At 51.4% G+C, this 17,053-nt stretch overlaps 1 protein-coding gene and 1 non-coding gene across 2 annotated transcripts in view; both read right to left on the minus strand.

Annotated features, from left to right (window-relative positions):
- Positions 1–1,556: 1,556 nt before the first annotated feature.
- Positions 1,557–1,747, minus strand: LOC116657324. Its single transcript, XR_004312447.1, has one exon. It is a non-coding gene; the product is annotated as a U2 spliceosomal RNA (small nuclear RNA).
- A 5,233-nt stretch (positions 1,748–6,980) lies between these two features.
- Positions 6,981–17,053, minus strand: part of C17H3orf20 (chromosome 17 C3orf20 homolog) — a 62,988-nt gene continuing 52,915 nt past the window's right edge. The window contains exons 16-18 of the mRNA XM_032458718.1: positions 16,174–16,316; positions 8,739–8,873; positions 6,981–8,093 (exon numbers count right to left, since the gene is read on the minus strand). Of these exons, the coding sequence (XP_032314609.1) occupies positions 8,000–8,093; positions 8,739–8,873; positions 16,174–16,316 (372 nt within the window). The 3' untranslated portion in view covers positions 6,981–7,999. The remainder of the gene's footprint in view (positions 8,094–8,738; positions 8,874–16,173; positions 16,317–17,053) is intronic.

Below are 17,053 nucleotides of genomic sequence, written 5' to 3' on the forward strand. Positions count from 1 at the left end.
AAAAGGATCATACACCATGACCAAGTTGGATTTATTCTAGGGACACAAGGATAGTTCAACATTGGCAAATCAATCAACGTGATACACTCATTAACAAAAGGAAGGATAAAAATCATATGATCATCTCCACAGATGCAGAAAAAGCATTGTGACAAAATACAACACCCATACATGACAAAAACTCTCATCAAAGTGGGTATAGAGGGAACATATTTCAATATAATAAAGGCCATTTACGACAATCCACTCATACTATACACTCAGTGGTGAAAAACTGAAAGTTTCTCCTCTACATCCAGGGAGAAGACAAGGATGCTCACTCTTGCACTTTCATTTAACATAGCATGGAAGTCCACACCAATCTGACAAGAAAAGGAAATAAAGGGCATCCAAATTGGAAGAAAAGTAAACTGTCACTATTTGCAGATGACATGATGCTTTATATAGAGAACCCTAAAATTTCCACCCCAAAATATTAGGACTAATGAATGAATTCAGCAAAGTTGCAAGATACAAATTAATACATAGAAATCTGTTGCTTTTCTATATACCAGCAATAAACTATCAGAAAGAGAATGTAAAAAAGCAATCCTATTTAAAAACCACATCAAAAAGAATAAACTACCTAGGGATAAGCTTAACCGAGGAGGCAAAAGACCTATACTCTGAAAACGATAAAACAATGATGAAGAAAACTGAAGATGATACAAAGAAATGTAAAGATATCCCGTGCTCTTGGATTGGAAGACATCATACTGCTAAAACGGACATACTACCCCAAGCAATCTACAGACTTAATGCTATCCCTATCACAATGCCTATGACGTTTCTCAGAGAACTAGAACAAATAATCCTAAAATTCACATGGAACCACAAAAGACCCCAAGCTGCCAAAGCAGTCTTGAGAAAAAGGAGCAAAACTGGAGGTATCACTCTCCCAGACTTCAGACTATACTACAAACTCAGAGTAATCAAAACAGCATGGTACTGGCACAAAAACAGACACACAGATCAGTGGAACATAATACAGAGCCCAGAAATAAACTAATGCACCGATAGTCAATTACTCTATGACAGGAGGCAAGAATATACAGTGGGGAAGAGACAGTCTCTTCAACAAGTGGTGCTGGGAAAACTGGGCAGCTACATGTAAAACGATGAGATTAGAACATTTTCTCACACCATACACAAACATAAACTCAAAACGGATAAGGCCTTAAATGAAAGACCTATAACCATAAAACTCCTAGAAGAGAACATAGGCAGAATACTCTTTAGTACACATTGTAGCAATTTTTTGGGACCTGTCTTCTAAGGCAAAAGAAATAAAAGCAAAAATAAACAAGTGGGTCTAATTAAGCTTAAAAGCTTTTGCACAGCAGAGGAAACCATTGATAAAACGAAAAGACAACAAATGGAATGGAAGAAAATATTTGCAAATGATGCAACCAACAAGGGGTTAATATCCAAAATACACAAACAGCTTATATAACTCAATATCAAAAAACCAAAAAGCTCAATCAAAAAATGGGCAGAAGATCTGAATGGACATTTTTTTTTGATGCACCATTCCTGGAGGTACCGCAATACCAGGGCAATGTGTAGAGTAGATGGAACGAGCTCCCACTCCAACTCCCTGCTCCAAAAATCCATCCAATATATTGTCCTCAGACAGAGGACGTAACAGACATTAAACTGATAAGAACAGATACTATACTTGATCTTAGCCAAAAGGCTGAGAAGTGATGAATGGACATTTTTCCAAAGAAGATATACAAAGAAGATGGCCAACAGGCACATAAAAAGATGCTCAGTATTGCTTATGATTAGAGAAGTTCAAATAAAAGCCACAATGAGATATCACCTTACACCTGTCAGAATGGCTGTCATCAAAATGACTACAAACAACAAATGTTGGAGAGGATGTGGAGAAAAAGGAACACTCCTACACTGTTGGTGGCAATGTAAGTTTGTGCGGCCACTATGGAAAGCAGCGTGGGGAGTGCGGAGGTTCCTTAAAAAACTAGAAGTATATATACCATATGATTCATCAATTCCACTCCTGGTTGTATGTCCAGAGAAAATGAAAACACTAACACCCCTGTACCCCAGTGTTCAAAGCAGCACTATTTACAACAGCCGAGATACGGAAGCAACTGAAGTGCCCATCAACAGATGACTGGATAAAGAAGATGTGATACACACACACACACACAAGCATGTGCAATGGAGTATTATTTAGCTGTAAAAAACAAAGGAATTCTGCCACTTGCAGCAACATGGATGGACCTAGAGAATATTATGCTTAGTGAAATCAGAGAGAGAAAGACAAATACTGTATGATACCACTTATATGTGGAATCTAGAAAATAATACAAATGAATGTGTATGTGACACAGAAACAGATTCACAGATACAGGATATAAACTAGTGGTTACCAATGGGGAGTGGGAGGGGAAGGGCAAATTAGAGGTACGGGATTAAGAGATACAAAATACTATGTATAAAATAGATAAGCAACAAGGATATATTGTATAGGACAGGGAATTATAGATGTAATCTTGTAATAATTTTTAATAGAGTATGATCTGTAAAAACACTGAATCACTCACTATCTGTATACCTGAAATATAATATTGTAAACCAACTACTCTATATACTTCAATAAAAATAAATTTCAAAAAATACTTTTTCCAATACACAAAATGATATATATTTCTCTTTAGGTTGTTAACTTTTCTCAACAATGGCTTATGTTTTTTAAAAACTGAGATAAAATTCACAATTTTAACTACTTTAAAGTGTACAATCCAGGGCCTTTCAGTAGATTCACGATGTTATGCAATGATACCACTAACTCCAGGACATTTTCATCACCCCAAAAAGGAAGCCCATACTTTTTAAGCAATCACTCTGCACTCTAAATCCCTCCTCTTCTCCATTCTCTGGCAACCACTAATCTGCCTTCTGTCTCTATAGAGATTTGTCTGTTGTGTACATTTAACATATGTGGAATCATACAGTATGTGGCTTTTTGTGTCTGGCTTCTTTCACTAAGAGTAACGATTTTTAAGTTCATCCACATGTTAGCATGTACTAGTATTTTAACTTTTTTAATGACAAAATAGCATTTCACTGAATAGCTATACCGCATTTTGTTTATCCATTCATCTGTTCACAGACATTTGGGTCATTTCTACTTTTTGGATAATGCTGCTATGAACATTCATATACAAGTTTGTGTATGTGAGAGTCCCTATTTTTTGATTGGTGAATTTAATCCATAATCTACTCACATTTACTGTAAGTTTTTCTTTTTTTTTTTTTGCTTTCATTCTTGAAGGATATTTTTGCTGGATATAAAAATCATAGGTTGACTTTTTTTCTTTTAGTACTTGCACTGTTTTAGATGAGAAATCAGTATTCATACTTTTTCTTCATTATATAATAAGTCTTTATAATTCTAAGATCTTTCTCTTATTATCAATTATCACCAATTTGATTGTGATGTACCTTCATGGTGTTTCCTTTGTGTTTATCCTGCTTGGGATTCATTGAGATTCTTGCATCAAATACAGAAGGATTTCGGTCAGGGTTACCTCAAATATTTTTTAACCATCTTTCTCCCCTTTATTTGGGGTCCCTAATTATATATATATATATTATATATTATATACAATTACATGTTAAAAATCTAGAAGTATATATACCATAAGATTCATCAATTCCACTCCTGGTTATATGTCCAGGAAAAATGAAAACACTAGCACCCCTGTACCCCAGGGCTCACAGCAGCACTATTTACAACAGCCAAGGTACGGAAGCAATATATATATTAGACCACTTAATGCTTTCTCACTGGTTACTAAGGTTCTGTTCATTTTTTCAGACTTTTTCACCCTCTGAATTTTACTTTGGCTATTTTATATTGCCCTGTCTTTTAAGTTTACTGATCTTTTCTTCTCTAGCTATTCTTCTAATCTACCTTTACTTATGCCTAGCATATTTTTCAAATTTTACATCCAGGTGTTTTTGCAGTTTCTGTTTCTCTCATTGTGTTCTACTAAGTAATTTTAAATTTTATAATAGCTCTTCTAAAGACCTTGCCTGCAATCTGCATCACTTCTATGTTTTCCTAGTCTGTTTCTATTGACTGATTTTTTTTTTCTGGTCATAGCTCATATTTTCTTGTTTCTTCACATACACAGAGAATTTTTAAAATTGCCTTCCAGACGTTGAATGTTATGTTGTTCTGTTATGTTGAATGTTATGCTGTGTCTGTATTTACTGTTCTCCTTTAAAGAGGGTGAGATTTTCTTTTCAGGCAGTTCAATTCACTTGAAGATCAGCTTGATCCTTTCAAGGCTTGTTTTCTCATTTTTAAATTGACATATAGTTTATGTAGAGTAAGGTTCACTCTTTTAGGCATATATGTCTATGAGTTTTGACAAATGCATAGTCAGGTAACCACTGCCATAATCAAGATATAAAATAATTTCATCGCCCTCCCACTTCCCCAAATTCCCTCGTGCCCTTTGTAGTCACCACCAACCCCGCCCCCACCACCACAGGCGACCACTTCTCTACTTTTTCTGTCGCCTTGGTTTTGTCAAGGATTGTTTTGAAACTATCAGGGAGTGTGCAGATTAGCCTTTACTACAAGACGAGTTTCCTGGGGTCTCCACTGGAAGATCCAGGTCTTGCAGTTGGATGGAACTTGAGTCTCTCCCAACTCTCAGTTCACAGCTCGCTTCTGGCTTCATGAAGCCACACCCTCAACACCTGCAGTTTAGCATTCAGCCAAGATTCAAAGAGTCCCCTCTGCAGACCCCCAGAGCCCTCCCTGCAGAGCTCCCTCTTCAGACACCATGCACCCAAATTCCATTCACCACTGGCTCCCCAAATGCTCATCTCTCTCCTCAGTTCAGCAATACTGTTGTATTCTGCTTGGATTCTCCTTCCGTGCACCGTGGTCCAGAAAGTGTCTCCGGCAGAAAGCCGAGGGGACTGTAGAACCCACTTTGTTTCTCTTGTCCTGGTTGGTGTGTCAGGAGGACTGCTCCAGTACCAGTTACTCCAACACATCTGGAAGCAAAATTCAGTCCATCTTTTGTTTCATATCTTGTTCCTTGCTTACATTTTCAGATCCTTTTATTTAAACAGTGAAATATATTCATTTTATATTGCATCTGACAATTCCAATACCCAAAGTCTTGGATGTCTAATTTAATGTTCGATGTTTGTTTTAATTCACTTTGGCTTACTTAAAACAATTCTCGATTGTGAGCTCACGTTCAGCTTGATTCTCTCTGTGGGAATCCTGTGAGGTCTTGGCTGAGAGTGAATGTCTCTAGAGGGCATTTGTGTTTGCTTCTGCCAGCCACCCTGGGGTGATACGAACTGGGTTTCCCAGACCTCACAGACAGAATATATATACATGTAAACCCAAAATTTCTGGGAAGGCAGACCTGAGTTAAACATTCTCAGGATCCTCAACCAAAATATTTTTCTCTGAGACAGACGGTCAAGTCCCCTTGTCATTCCATGTGTATCAAGGGTTCCAGATTTATATCTGGGGTCTTATTTAAAGCTTGGCATCTTGTTCAGGCCAAGACTTTGCTTCACGTTTCCCTACAACCATTAAAGCCAGGCTGCAGGTCACTGGGGTCAGAACAGCCTCAGGACAGCTATGGTTTTAGCACTTGCTGACCACTGGGCTTCCAAGTCCTCTTTCCAGCCCCTGACGATTTTCCTTACTTTGTGAGTGCCAGTATGCGATTAAAGGGGTATTTGGTTTATGCTGGACAATATTTCTATGTGTTTCTTAACAGGATGTTTTTTCCCCCCCCAGGCCATTTGATCCATACCATTGCTAGAAATGGGAGTCTGATCTCTGTCTTGCTGCCCTCCTCATCCCTCCTCCCCCTGGCCCAGGTCCACCTCCACACAGAGGAATGAAGTGGGGGAGTGGATCTGGCACCTGGGACCTTGCCTAGTGCGACCACGTGCTGACTCTATGGCCTCTGGCAGTCCCTGCCTTTCTCAGGGCTCCGTCCTCCTCCTATTAAGGTGAGAGACTGGATACCTCGATCCCTGGGTTTCCTTCTCATTTTAATTTTTTTGACTCTGAGTCTGTTTGTGGATAGTCTTCCTCTCTCCCAGGCCTTCTACTGGGTCAATCTTGGACAAGAATTGGGAAAGCATGCTCCTATTTCTCAGAGGCCCTGGGGCTTCTGACCATTCCATGTCCCCTGTCAGCCTGAGGACCTGGGAGGTGAGGAATCAGATCACCCCTTAGTCCCCTGCTGGCCCAGATGGCACACAGCAAGGTCTAACAAAGCCTACCCTCCCGGCTCTGGCTCTAACCCCACCCTCACTTCCTCCAAGAAGTCGTCCTAAAAACAGAGGCCCAGTAAAGGAGAGGGCTACTCCATGCATGGTAAAGACTGGTAGTTACCTGGTCGTGGCTGCCTGCCCCTTTGTGCTGAGGATGGAATCTTAGGCATCACTTGGGTTCAGAAGGCTGTGATTGATCAATGATGCCTGCAAGGGCCTGGGGTGAATGGCAGCAACCTGTTGTACCACGTTTGCCATCTCCGTAATGTCCACTTGAGCTATGCCACACTCTTTTGCTTGAGGATGCCATAGACCTCCCCATAGCCAGGAAGAAGATGACAGGAGGGAGCTTGAAGGAAATCTCATTATCCTAGTCAGGTAAGAGTCGTGACTTTCAGATAATCTCACACCTCCCATCACGCCTGGTTTGCTGAGGGCACAGCCTCTCCTGGTGCTTCCATGAAGGAGGGGGCTTCCCCTTTCCTTCCTCCTCCCCAGGGGACCCCTTCTCCTTCCCACCCTGTGCTCCGCCAGAGGGAGGCATCCCTGCTCACGTCAGCTCACTTCTGACCCCGTTTCAGCGTGGCAAGCACCTTCAGAGCATGCAAGCTTAAGAACACAGTACATCATTTCAAATCCATTTCTAGGGGGACAAATGTATAATTCAAAAAAAGGCCTTCGAATGATACAGAGGATAAAAATTAAACATCAAAGAATTTGAGTTAAAAAAGCATCTGTTTACAGAGGGAGCACAAGTAGTTAAGTGTGCCCAACGCTGCCCACGGACCAGGGCCTGAAGTTTCTCGCTCCCCGGCCTGCAGAGCAAGGCAGACCCTCTGAGGTCCTTCCCAAGCTCGGAAGTGGCTCTTGGGACCCCAGACAGGTGGGCCCAGAGCTGGTGTGACATGTGCCCCGCTGAGGTGTCGGCACACCAGGGGGGCTGCCATCTCTGGGCCCCGTGATGCTAGTAAGGACTCTTCAGGCTGGCAGCTCAGGGTGGGGGGGGGGGCGTCTAATCTGCAAAGGGCACTGAGTTTGGGCTCAACGGGGATGTTGGCACACCCAGGCCACAGAGGCTCTGGCTCTCCCAGTGCCACCAGGGGGGCCCTGGGCGTGGCCTGTCACTGCCCTTCCACCCCACGCCAAGCCCCCTCCCTCCCCCCACACTCCCTCCCCATCGCTCTCACCTCTCCTTTTGTCTCTCCTCCCCTCACCTGGCTTTCTTGCTCTCTCTCTCCTGCTTTGCCTGCTCACCCTGTTCTCCTCCTGGACCACAATCCGAGCCTTTCCGCACCCAGCCAAGGGAAGGAGGGCACATCTGAGACCTCACCAGGGCTAGTGTGTCACTGGCTTGCCCCCCTGGAAACCTTCACTTCCTTGGCAGTGGGGCATTCTCAGACTGACTTCAGCTGCCACAGAGGAAGCTCTGGGTTGAAGGAACCACATTTCCAAGGCCTCGGCCTGGAACAGGATCGTCGGGAGCCTCTGGCCTTGTAGGGGCCAGCCTACCCCACAGCCTCACCCAGACGCTGGAGGCAGGCGTATTTATTTGGCAGAGCTCAGAGAAGAGGCAGGAGACTGGGGAGGCAGGGCTGGGGGGCCAGGGGGGCGCATAGGAGGGGCTGCGTCCAGGCCAGAGCTCCGGTCGGCCAAGGGGGAGGCATCACTTCTTGGAGGCCTGTTTTTTCCAGGGAGCTTTCTTATTGCTGTTCCTGGCTTTGCTGAGAAGATGCAGGTCTACTTCAGGCTGCTGCATTCTAAAAATCAAAACAGAGAGAAGCAGATGCTGGGAAATGGGTGGAGAGGGCTGGTCTGATGCCGTCCACAGCCCTCCCTGGCTGGGCTGAGAAGGGCGGGCCCCTCTGCCTGTCCAGCCGAGGCCTCTGGGCGTTGCTCCAACCTGGGGGTTCCAGAGGCACTGGTGACCTTTCCAGGTGCCCACAGTTTTGCTTTTCTATCTTCGTGAGAAATTTGTGATTTTTACACTCTTGCAGAACACGATTCACTTCCGAGTTACCAAGGCCAGAGCAGTGGACTTTTGACAGGTCTGGGAAATTTCTCGCAGGGAGGCAGAGGGCAGTTTCCACCCTTCTCAGACCGATGGGTCCAGGCCGCTGGGCTTCGCAGCAAAGTCTACAAAAGGTCTCCAATTCCACCACCTAGGCCACTGCCAGCAGCTCTAGGGAGCAGCCTGGATGCCCAACTAGACCTTGTGTTGATAAAACTGGGAGCCATCTGGGATCGCTGGAGGACCCCTGCCTGGGGGGAAGTGACTTCCCCAAGGCCACTTACCCCACGTGGCCTCTGTGGTCTGTGGCAGAGCCAGGGGCCCGGCCGTGAGCCACACCCATTCTGCCGACCACAGGAGGGACCCTGAGCCCCAGGTCGGGGTGGCCACCTACTTCTTCTCAGCTTTAAGGGAAGACTCTTCCATCTTGTCCCCCACGGCCAGTGAGGAGGCGCTTCCTTGGATGTCTCCTGACACTGCTTTTTTGGGTGAGTCACAGTCTTCCAGGCCTGGGATGGAGGGCGAAACGCTGCAGGAGAGGCAGGGAGGGGAGGGAGAGCTCAGCAGAGGTACAGCCTAAGGGGGCTTGGAGCTGGGGTGCCCAGGCAAGGGCCCTTGCTGGGTGCTGCCCCTTCAATGTTCCAGTTCTGAGAGAAAAGGGTGCGGGTGCTTCTCCTCCCAAGGTGGGTGAAGGGAGACCCCCCAGGGACCCGGAGAGTCACTGGAGGTCGGCTTCCCTGGCTTCTGTTTAAGGCTGCAATTGCCCTGTGTCCATGAGCCCAGCACTGACCACTGGAAAGGCCTGCTGAGGGGGCTCCGCAAAGTGAGTGGAGGAGGCAGACAGGAGGCCAAGGAAACAAGTCCTCTGGTACAGTGTGATGGGTTGACTGTGTCCCCCTAAATCTTCATATTGGAGTCCTAACCCCAGGACCCCCGAATGTGACCTGATTTGGAAACTGAGTTAAGATAAAGTCACACCAAAGTAGTGTGACCTCCACTCTCATCTACCTGGCGTCCACCAGGTTCAAGAGTCTAAAGTCCAATTTCTGATCAAGCCTCTCCCCAGCTCGAGAACTATCAATGGCTCCCCATTGCCTGTATGATCAGGTCACAGAAACTTTTAGTTACAAGCCCTTCCTCTGCCCATCCAGTGCCTGTTTACCCTTCAGCAGGGCTCCTGCTCCAGCTGGTCCTCCCAGGACTCCTCATGAACTGGTCCACAGAGACCAGCTCACACCCGGAGAGCCCGGCACTGCCGCATCCTGGGAAGCTTCTACTGTCTCCTCTCCATGTGCTCAAGGGTCTCATCTCACCAGCCAGGCCCGGCCCACACCTCACATGCCTCTGGTTCCACTGACAGAGTGGCTCGACCCAGAGCAGATGGGCGGCAGGCCCACAGTATCACAAACCAGAGCCCCGCTGAGAACCGCCACGGCCAGTTAGGGAAGCTGCCCGGGTGCGGAGGTGGGGAGGTCGCTTAGGTGGAGGTTCGAGGGCCAGCTCTGCCATGCCCTGTCACTGCACAAGCAGAGAGCAGGCACCCTCTTCCCGGGGCCTGGCTAGACTCCCCTCTGAAGGGGTCGAGGTGCCTGAGGACAGAGCAAGCAAGGCCTCAGGAGGCGGCCCCCGGCGAGCCTCCCTGGGCCGCGGGCGGAGGCTGGCGTGAACAGCTGGCCAGGGCGAGCACCGTCACTATGGGGGGCCTGGCGGCAGCTGGCTGCCCCCAGCCCCGGGCCCGCCACTCACAGCGCCAGCCTCGGAGGGGGCCTGGCGGGTGCGGCGGGGGAGGCTGTGGGCACAGCTGACCCAGGGAGAGAGCGGGCTCCCGTGCCTGCCCCTCCTGCCTCCCCCGAGGGGCGTGTGATCAGGTGGCACACGGCGAGGAGCCTCCCCTCGCATGCGGCTGGCACCTGCAGTTTGCGAAGCCTGTGCTTGACAGCGTACAAGGAGCACTGCAGCTGACACCGCCTCCCGAGGACCCAGGGCACCCGCAGCGCTGTGTCCCGTCTGACGTGCTCCCCGTGCCTCGGAGCACCCGGCCGCTCCCGCTCCCAGGGGCTCTGCGGTTCACAGCGCGCGCCGCAAGGCAGGGCCGTACAGTGCGGGAAGCACCAACCGGGCCCCCGGCTCACGAAGCGCTTGGGAGCAGGCTGGTCTCCGGGGCTGGGCAGAGGGCGCACGGAGTCACCGGACTCTGCAGCCCACGGGGCACAGGCTTTGTCAGGCAGGTGGCGCCTGACAAAGGACTTGGTCTTCCACAGATTTCAGCACAGCGTGCACAGGGCTCCGTAACTTTCTGGGAATACTGCAGCTCACACAGGCTTTGCAGATCACCAGGCACGCGACAGTTCACAAAGGACTTCGTCATCACAGGGCATGTCACCCCTCACAGACTGATTCTCTGGACTCCCTGCTCTGAGAACAGTCCTGAAAGAACGACGTCCCCCTCCCACCGAGAGAGGACAAGTGATGCCACCCAAGCCATGTGTGTGGCAGGAGCCTGGCCCCCACCTCTCCAGGCCCTTCCCTGTCCTCTCTGCTCCCTGCACTGGAGGGAGGGGCTGCACAAGGGCCACCCAGCCCAGCCCCTCTGTAGGGGGGGGTCACCCCCCAGACTCCCACATCGCCCAGCAGCTAGGCGTGGAGACCCCCACTTCACTCTCCTCTCCCTACCACGCTTGCCGGATGCCAGGCCGGGCCCTGTGGGGTCACGCATGGCAAAGGCAGGCCCAGGTGCTGGCAACCGCACCGACAGCTGGGTGAATTTGTGCTCTGTGGCCCTGAGGTGTGGACTAGGCTGGCTTCCCATCCCCTTCCAGTCCTAGGTGGACAGAAGTGGCAGGAGGGGGTCTCCTGAGACTTTCCGCGCTGGGCACACGTCAGTGAGCAGGGTGGAGAGCAGGCAGGTGGCACTGCGGGGTCCCCTCGCCTCCCACCTAACCTACCCCTGCTCCCGGGATGGGCCATGGCTTGGCATGTCTGGGGAACTCCAAGCACCACTAGACTGAGAAAAGGAGCCAAGCTGAGTGGGGCGCAGGGGAAGGGCCCCGGTGGAGGATGCCCGACAGCAGGGCATTCCAGCCTTGCCCCTCCTGGGCCCCTTCTCCACAAACCTGCTGGGCTGCCCTCCTACTCAAAGCCCCGACATTTGCCGGCTGCACCCAAGAAGGGGGCAGTCGTCCCGGCTGGGGAATCAGGGGGCCTCTGTCTTGCCTATAGCTAATCTGGCACCACCTCCACCATCCCCCAACCCCTTGGGTTGGGGAGCACATGGTGCCTCTTGGCGTTTTCAGGAGGCCCCTTTCTCTGCAGGGCCAGCCCTCCTTGCCCTCTGTCACCTCTTTGGTCGCCACCCTGCTCTGTCCCCGCTGCAGCTCACGAGCTCCCATCACAGGGCCTGCCAATAGCATGACCTCTCATGGCCACGAGGACCCCAATGAGGGAGGAGGGGAAAAGCAGCGTCCAGGTGGGTGCAGCCCAGACCAACGAGGCCACCACCTCCTCCAGACGCCACCCCGTGTGTTCCAGTCATCCTCGCGGCCCAGCTGCTGCCCACTTCACCCAGAAGCTTTCCTGACGGCTCCAGCCTGCTGAGCCCTCCCTCGGTCGGGGCTCCCATGTGCCTTCCATCTGGGGGCCCCTCGCACATCCATCCCCAGAGCCTCAGAATGTCGGAGAGAAGCCAAGAGGGCAAGGAAAGGGCTGGGCCAGCGTGGACCCAGTGCCCAGCACAGGGCTGTCCTGGGGATGGGGTGGGGGGTCACCATCCACTGAACAAATGAAGAAAGGAAAAAAGGTTCAGGGGCAAGAGGGTGTCAGGGGGCTTTGGCCTCATTCAGCTCTGGTCTCCAGGCTGGTCCTGGCTCCCAGCTGCAGCTGTTTACTGGACCGTGGGCCTTCACTGGGCCTTGCATTGGGGGCCCCATCCTTGGGGTCAAAGACGAGGGCCATGGCAGCTGCCCTCAGGGTCCCTCTCTTCACCCGTCCCCTCAGCCTGGCTGCTGTGCGTGGAGGGGCTCAGAAGGCCCCCTCCCAGGTGGGCCGACGAGGAGGAAGGAGGTGCAGCGGGAGCAGCCCAGGAAGCCTCCGTGGGGAACAGGCTCATGCTGGGACTGCAGGCCGAAGGGCAGATGTGGACAGGTCGGTGGAGCAGGCAGGGCACAAGCTAGTGGCCGGGGAAAGAATGGGACCTGGTGCTACCAGAGCAGAGAGGGTGGACTTCGGACAAAGTAGCCCATGCCCTGGAAGCTCGCCAGCCAGGGAAAAACGCCCCTTTCCTCCTTGTCGGCTGCAAGCACCCACAGAGCACCTCCGTCCCCTCTTCAAAGTGGTTTTTAAAAGCGCGTAACATAAAACTGATCATCTTAACCACTTAAAGTGTACAGTTCAGTAGTGTTTCACATGTTCACATTGTTGGGCAACAGGTCTCTAGAATTTTTCTCATCCTGCAAAACTGAAACTCTGTCCCCCTTTAGCAACCACCATCCTACTTTCTGTCTCTGTGCATCTGACTCCTCCGGGGACCTCGCGTAAGTGGGATCACACAGTGTCTGTCCTTTTGTGACTGGCTCATTTCACTGAGCACCATGCCCTCCAGGTTCACCCTGCTGCGGCAGGTGTCAGAACATCCTTCCTTTTTAAGGCTGAATAATATGCCACCGTGTGCAGAGACCACATTTTCTTTATCCGTTCTTCTGTCAATGGACACAAGAACTGCTTCCACTTCCTGGGTACTGGGGATAGTGATGCTATGAACATGGGTATGTGGACATTTCTTTGAGACCCTTTCAGTTGTTTTAGGGATGCACCCAGAAGCAGAATTGTTGAATCATACAGTGATTCTAAGTTTAGTTCTTTAGGAACCCCCATACTGCTTTCCACGTGGCTGCACCCTTCAGCAGTGCATAAGGGTCCAATTTCTCCCGATCCTCACCAACACCAGTCAGTCTATTTCTGTTTCTAACAGCAGGCACCCTGATGGGCGTGAGCCGGTTCCTCACTGTGCTTCTGACGTGCATTTCTCTAACGCTCGGTGCCCCTCACTCCTCACATCCCGGGTCTTTGGATCAGCGAGGGTGGAGCAGGTCCAGGTCTTGTCCACCTCCAAACCCCCAGGGCTGAGCATGAGGCTGGATGTGAAGCAGTTGCTCAGAAACTGAAGGAACAGCATAACTTTAGGCTGCAAAAGGGCGGCCTCTGGAGAGAGGAGCCTCCCATCACTGGGGGTGTGGCATGGGGCGGCTGGACGATCATGGCAGCCAGCTGTCAGCAGACACTCTGTCTACCAGCCCTTCCTTGTTTTGGCCCCAGTCTGCCTCCCTGGGACAAAATCAGCCCTCGGTCATCATTTGGCGAGCACTTCCCCAGGGCCTCCGACATGCTGGGCCCTGGGCAGGAGTGGAGGACAGGAAGAGAAGGGAAGTGTGGGGTCAAGGGCATGTGGGGCAGGACACCCATCCCTTTGCTGGCTAAACACACATGGAGACCTGCAGCCCCTTTCCCACCCACTGCCTGGGACTCAGGGCAGGGCTGTCCCCAGGCGGCCCCACAGCCTCTCCCCGGTTGTCCTTGGGCTGGTGTGTCCCCACCCTCCCTCTCTGTTTGTCACAACCCATCTACTTGCTAGTTGGGACCCCTCCCCAACCTCAGTGGGGGCTCCAGGGCTCCTGGGCAGCCAAGAACCTCCTTGGGCTGGAGAGGGCCGGCTCCTCTTCCTGCTCCCAGGCTCTTGCTATGACGGCCCTGTGGACCCCGAGCCCACACTCGTAGGAGGAGAGAGAAAACTGAAGCACCCCTAGCCCTGGGGTCTGGCTCCCAGCCCTGCCCACCCCCTGCATCTCCTCTGAGACCTGTCACCTCTCCCTCTCTGGGCACAGCTGATCAGCGAGTCTTCACATACTCGTCCAAGTTGCACATTTAGGGAAAAAGTGGATGGGCTAAGCACAGAGGTCTCCCCTCCAGGCTGCCACCAATCGTCACTCACTGGATGCAGCCCCATGGGCGGCCAGCTGAGTCACACCTGTCCATCCCGCCCATAAAGACATCAGAGGGGTTTCACCCAGAGCCTTCTTGGAATCCAGATATTCTAGGCTGATAGCACGTCTCACACGACTGGTCTGGTTACCCTGCTGGCGGAGGAACTGGGTGGGAGGGTGGTTTGGAAACATGTCCACGAAGTCTTGGACACTCCTCTCCTGCACCAGGAAGTAGGGTCTCATGCCCCTCTCTCGAACGTGGGCTGGCCCTGGGGACTCCCATAAAGTGGAGGTGACGCTACATGACTTAAGAGGCCACGTCAAAAAAGGCAATGCAGCTCCCACCTGGCTGTCTCTTGGGACACGTGCTCTTGGAACCCAGCCGCCACCTGGAGACTCCGGGCGAGAACTACCCGGCTGAGCCCAGCCAGCCCCCAACTGTTGGCTCTCAGAGGCAGTAACAAACAATTGTGTGGCTTTACACCGCGAACCTCGTTTCAGTTACAGGTAGTAGGAATGGCTGTTATGGAAACGTTTTCTCATAGAGATTCCATTCCCTTTTTCCCTAAGTGCTTTCAAACTGTCCACCTGATAGGCCATTTCAGAAGAAGGAGGAGTCCAGCTGCTTTATAGTTTTAGGGATCTGCCCCTTTCCACGTTCAAGAACCAAGGTCATCTGTGTGCATGTGCTTCTCTTATTCTTTCCCCATCGTTCCTCAACACTTGTTGTAAGTGTACCATTGAGTCCTTTCCGAAGCCCTGAATATGACAAATTAGGAGCCTGGAGGTCATTTTAGTGATACCAACAGCAGCACTGACAACCGCAGTTTGTAACCTCTCGGGAGGTGTCAGTGAGACACAGTAGTTCACACGTATGATCGCCTCGTCCTCACAACCCAGTACAGCGAACACTAAGCTCATGCTCACTTTACAGGCACAGATACTGAGGCACAGAGAGGGTAAGTGGTCTGCCCGGGTCACACAGCTCAAGGTGGCCCGACTCCTCCTTCCTGCCCCCTCATCTATCTCAGGCATAGGCCGCCCTTTTCCATTAAAGGCCATCCTTTGAGGACAGAAGCCAAATAAGAGCTACCAAGAAAGAGTTTCTGAAAATGCCTTCACTGTCCTTCCTTGGCACCTTCCAGCTGCTTCAGCTCATCCTCATTTCGGGCCCTCCTGACGCATCTTCTCCCTCTGTCTTTGGTTATTTCTTACTTACACCTGAGCAGCCCCACTGCTCCGTCTTCCCTTCTCCCTGGCATTGCTGATGCGCTTCAAGGACCTCCAAGCCCTCCCCAACTTTGAGTCTTGGCCGGGGATGGGGGTGCTCTGACCCTGCTCTCTGTGCCATCGGCATCTGCCCTTCCTAACGTCCACAGGCTCCTCTGACTCCTGCCTTCTCCATTCGGCATTCTGGAATGCGGGGGCCACGGCGTGACCTCCATGCCCCAGGAGTGGATTTCCCCCAACTCTCTATAGGGTCAGGCAGACACTCTGACAAAAGGCCAACTCAGTGCCCTGGGGTGACACTGGTGCCAGCACTCCTAGAAAACTGAGGGCCTGGTGGGAGCAGAGGGCTGCCCAGACTCAGTGCAGTGGGGGCACAATCACAGGCGAGTCCCCGCCTGCAGGCAGGGCCTGCCCAGGCACCCCAGAACCCACCTCTGTTCCCCAGTACAGCCATCAGCAGCACCATGAACCCCGCGCTCCTTCCCTCGCCCAGGCTGTGTGCTTCTCGAGAGATCCACCTTTGCTGATTTCACTAGCCGGGGCCCAGGCCCTCCCACAGCACCAGCCCCTCCCTCGCTCCCTTCCACCCTGCCCACCCCTCACCTGACTTGTGTCCTGCTTTACCTAAACTTGTAGTTCTCTGGCAGGAAGTAGCCCATCTTGCAGTCCTGTTGAGCCTGGAAGATCTGTTTCAGCAGATTCCGCCTGCTGACGCCATATCCATTCAGAACGCAGCCCCCAAAGAGGAGCTTGCCCCCAGCGAACATCTGTTGCACACAGGAGGGAAAAAGCGGGGCCTCAGCGCACCAGCACCGCGTCTCCAGGCCGTGCCGCGGGCGCTCAGGAGCTTGTCCCGAAGCCCAAGCCTTTCTTTGCTGGTTCTGGGGAAGGGCGTTGCCCTCCCGGAGTCCCCCAGTGGGGAGTGACTGGGTCTGTCCCCAATCCAGGCCTCCAAGTCAGAGGACAGTCCCACCATCCCAGCCTTTGCTCCCTGCAGGCCAGACCAGCTGACACATCCCTCCCCAGAGCCCTGGTGCTGGAGGAGTGCCTGCCTGCTCAGAGGCCCCAGCCCGCGCTGCCTCTAGCCCGCTCATCCATGTGCACCAATGAGCTGGTCCCCTGGAGGGCAGGAATCTTGTCCCACTGCTCTCTGAACCCCACCCTCTACACATCAGTCTCAAAAGAGAGGCCTGTCCAGAGATTTCTGTGCAAGGATATCCATTAGTGTTATCTGTTATGGCCAAAACCAAAAAGGAAATAACAAACATGCAACAAAAGGAACACAGGTAGAGAAATCAAATGATTCTTATGCTGCGGTTAAAAATCCTAATTAACAAGCAGGACCTCAAAGTCAGAAGAAAAGCCTAGACAAGCCAGACACAGGGGTGCGGCCCAGGGCTCCCAACAACGCTGGCCGAGCAGGCGCCTGGCGCGGGAGCAATGAGGCCGTCTGGGCGATGTGATGAAGTGACTGTTTTCTAAATTGCATTTTTCAAAATTTCTA

This window comes from Camelus ferus, chromosome 17 (genome assembly GCF_009834535.1).
Source record: "Camelus ferus isolate YT-003-E chromosome 17, BCGSAC_Cfer_1.0, whole genome shotgun sequence".
In the NCBI taxonomy this organism is placed as follows: Eukaryota; Metazoa; Chordata; class Mammalia; order Artiodactyla; family Camelidae; genus Camelus; species Camelus ferus.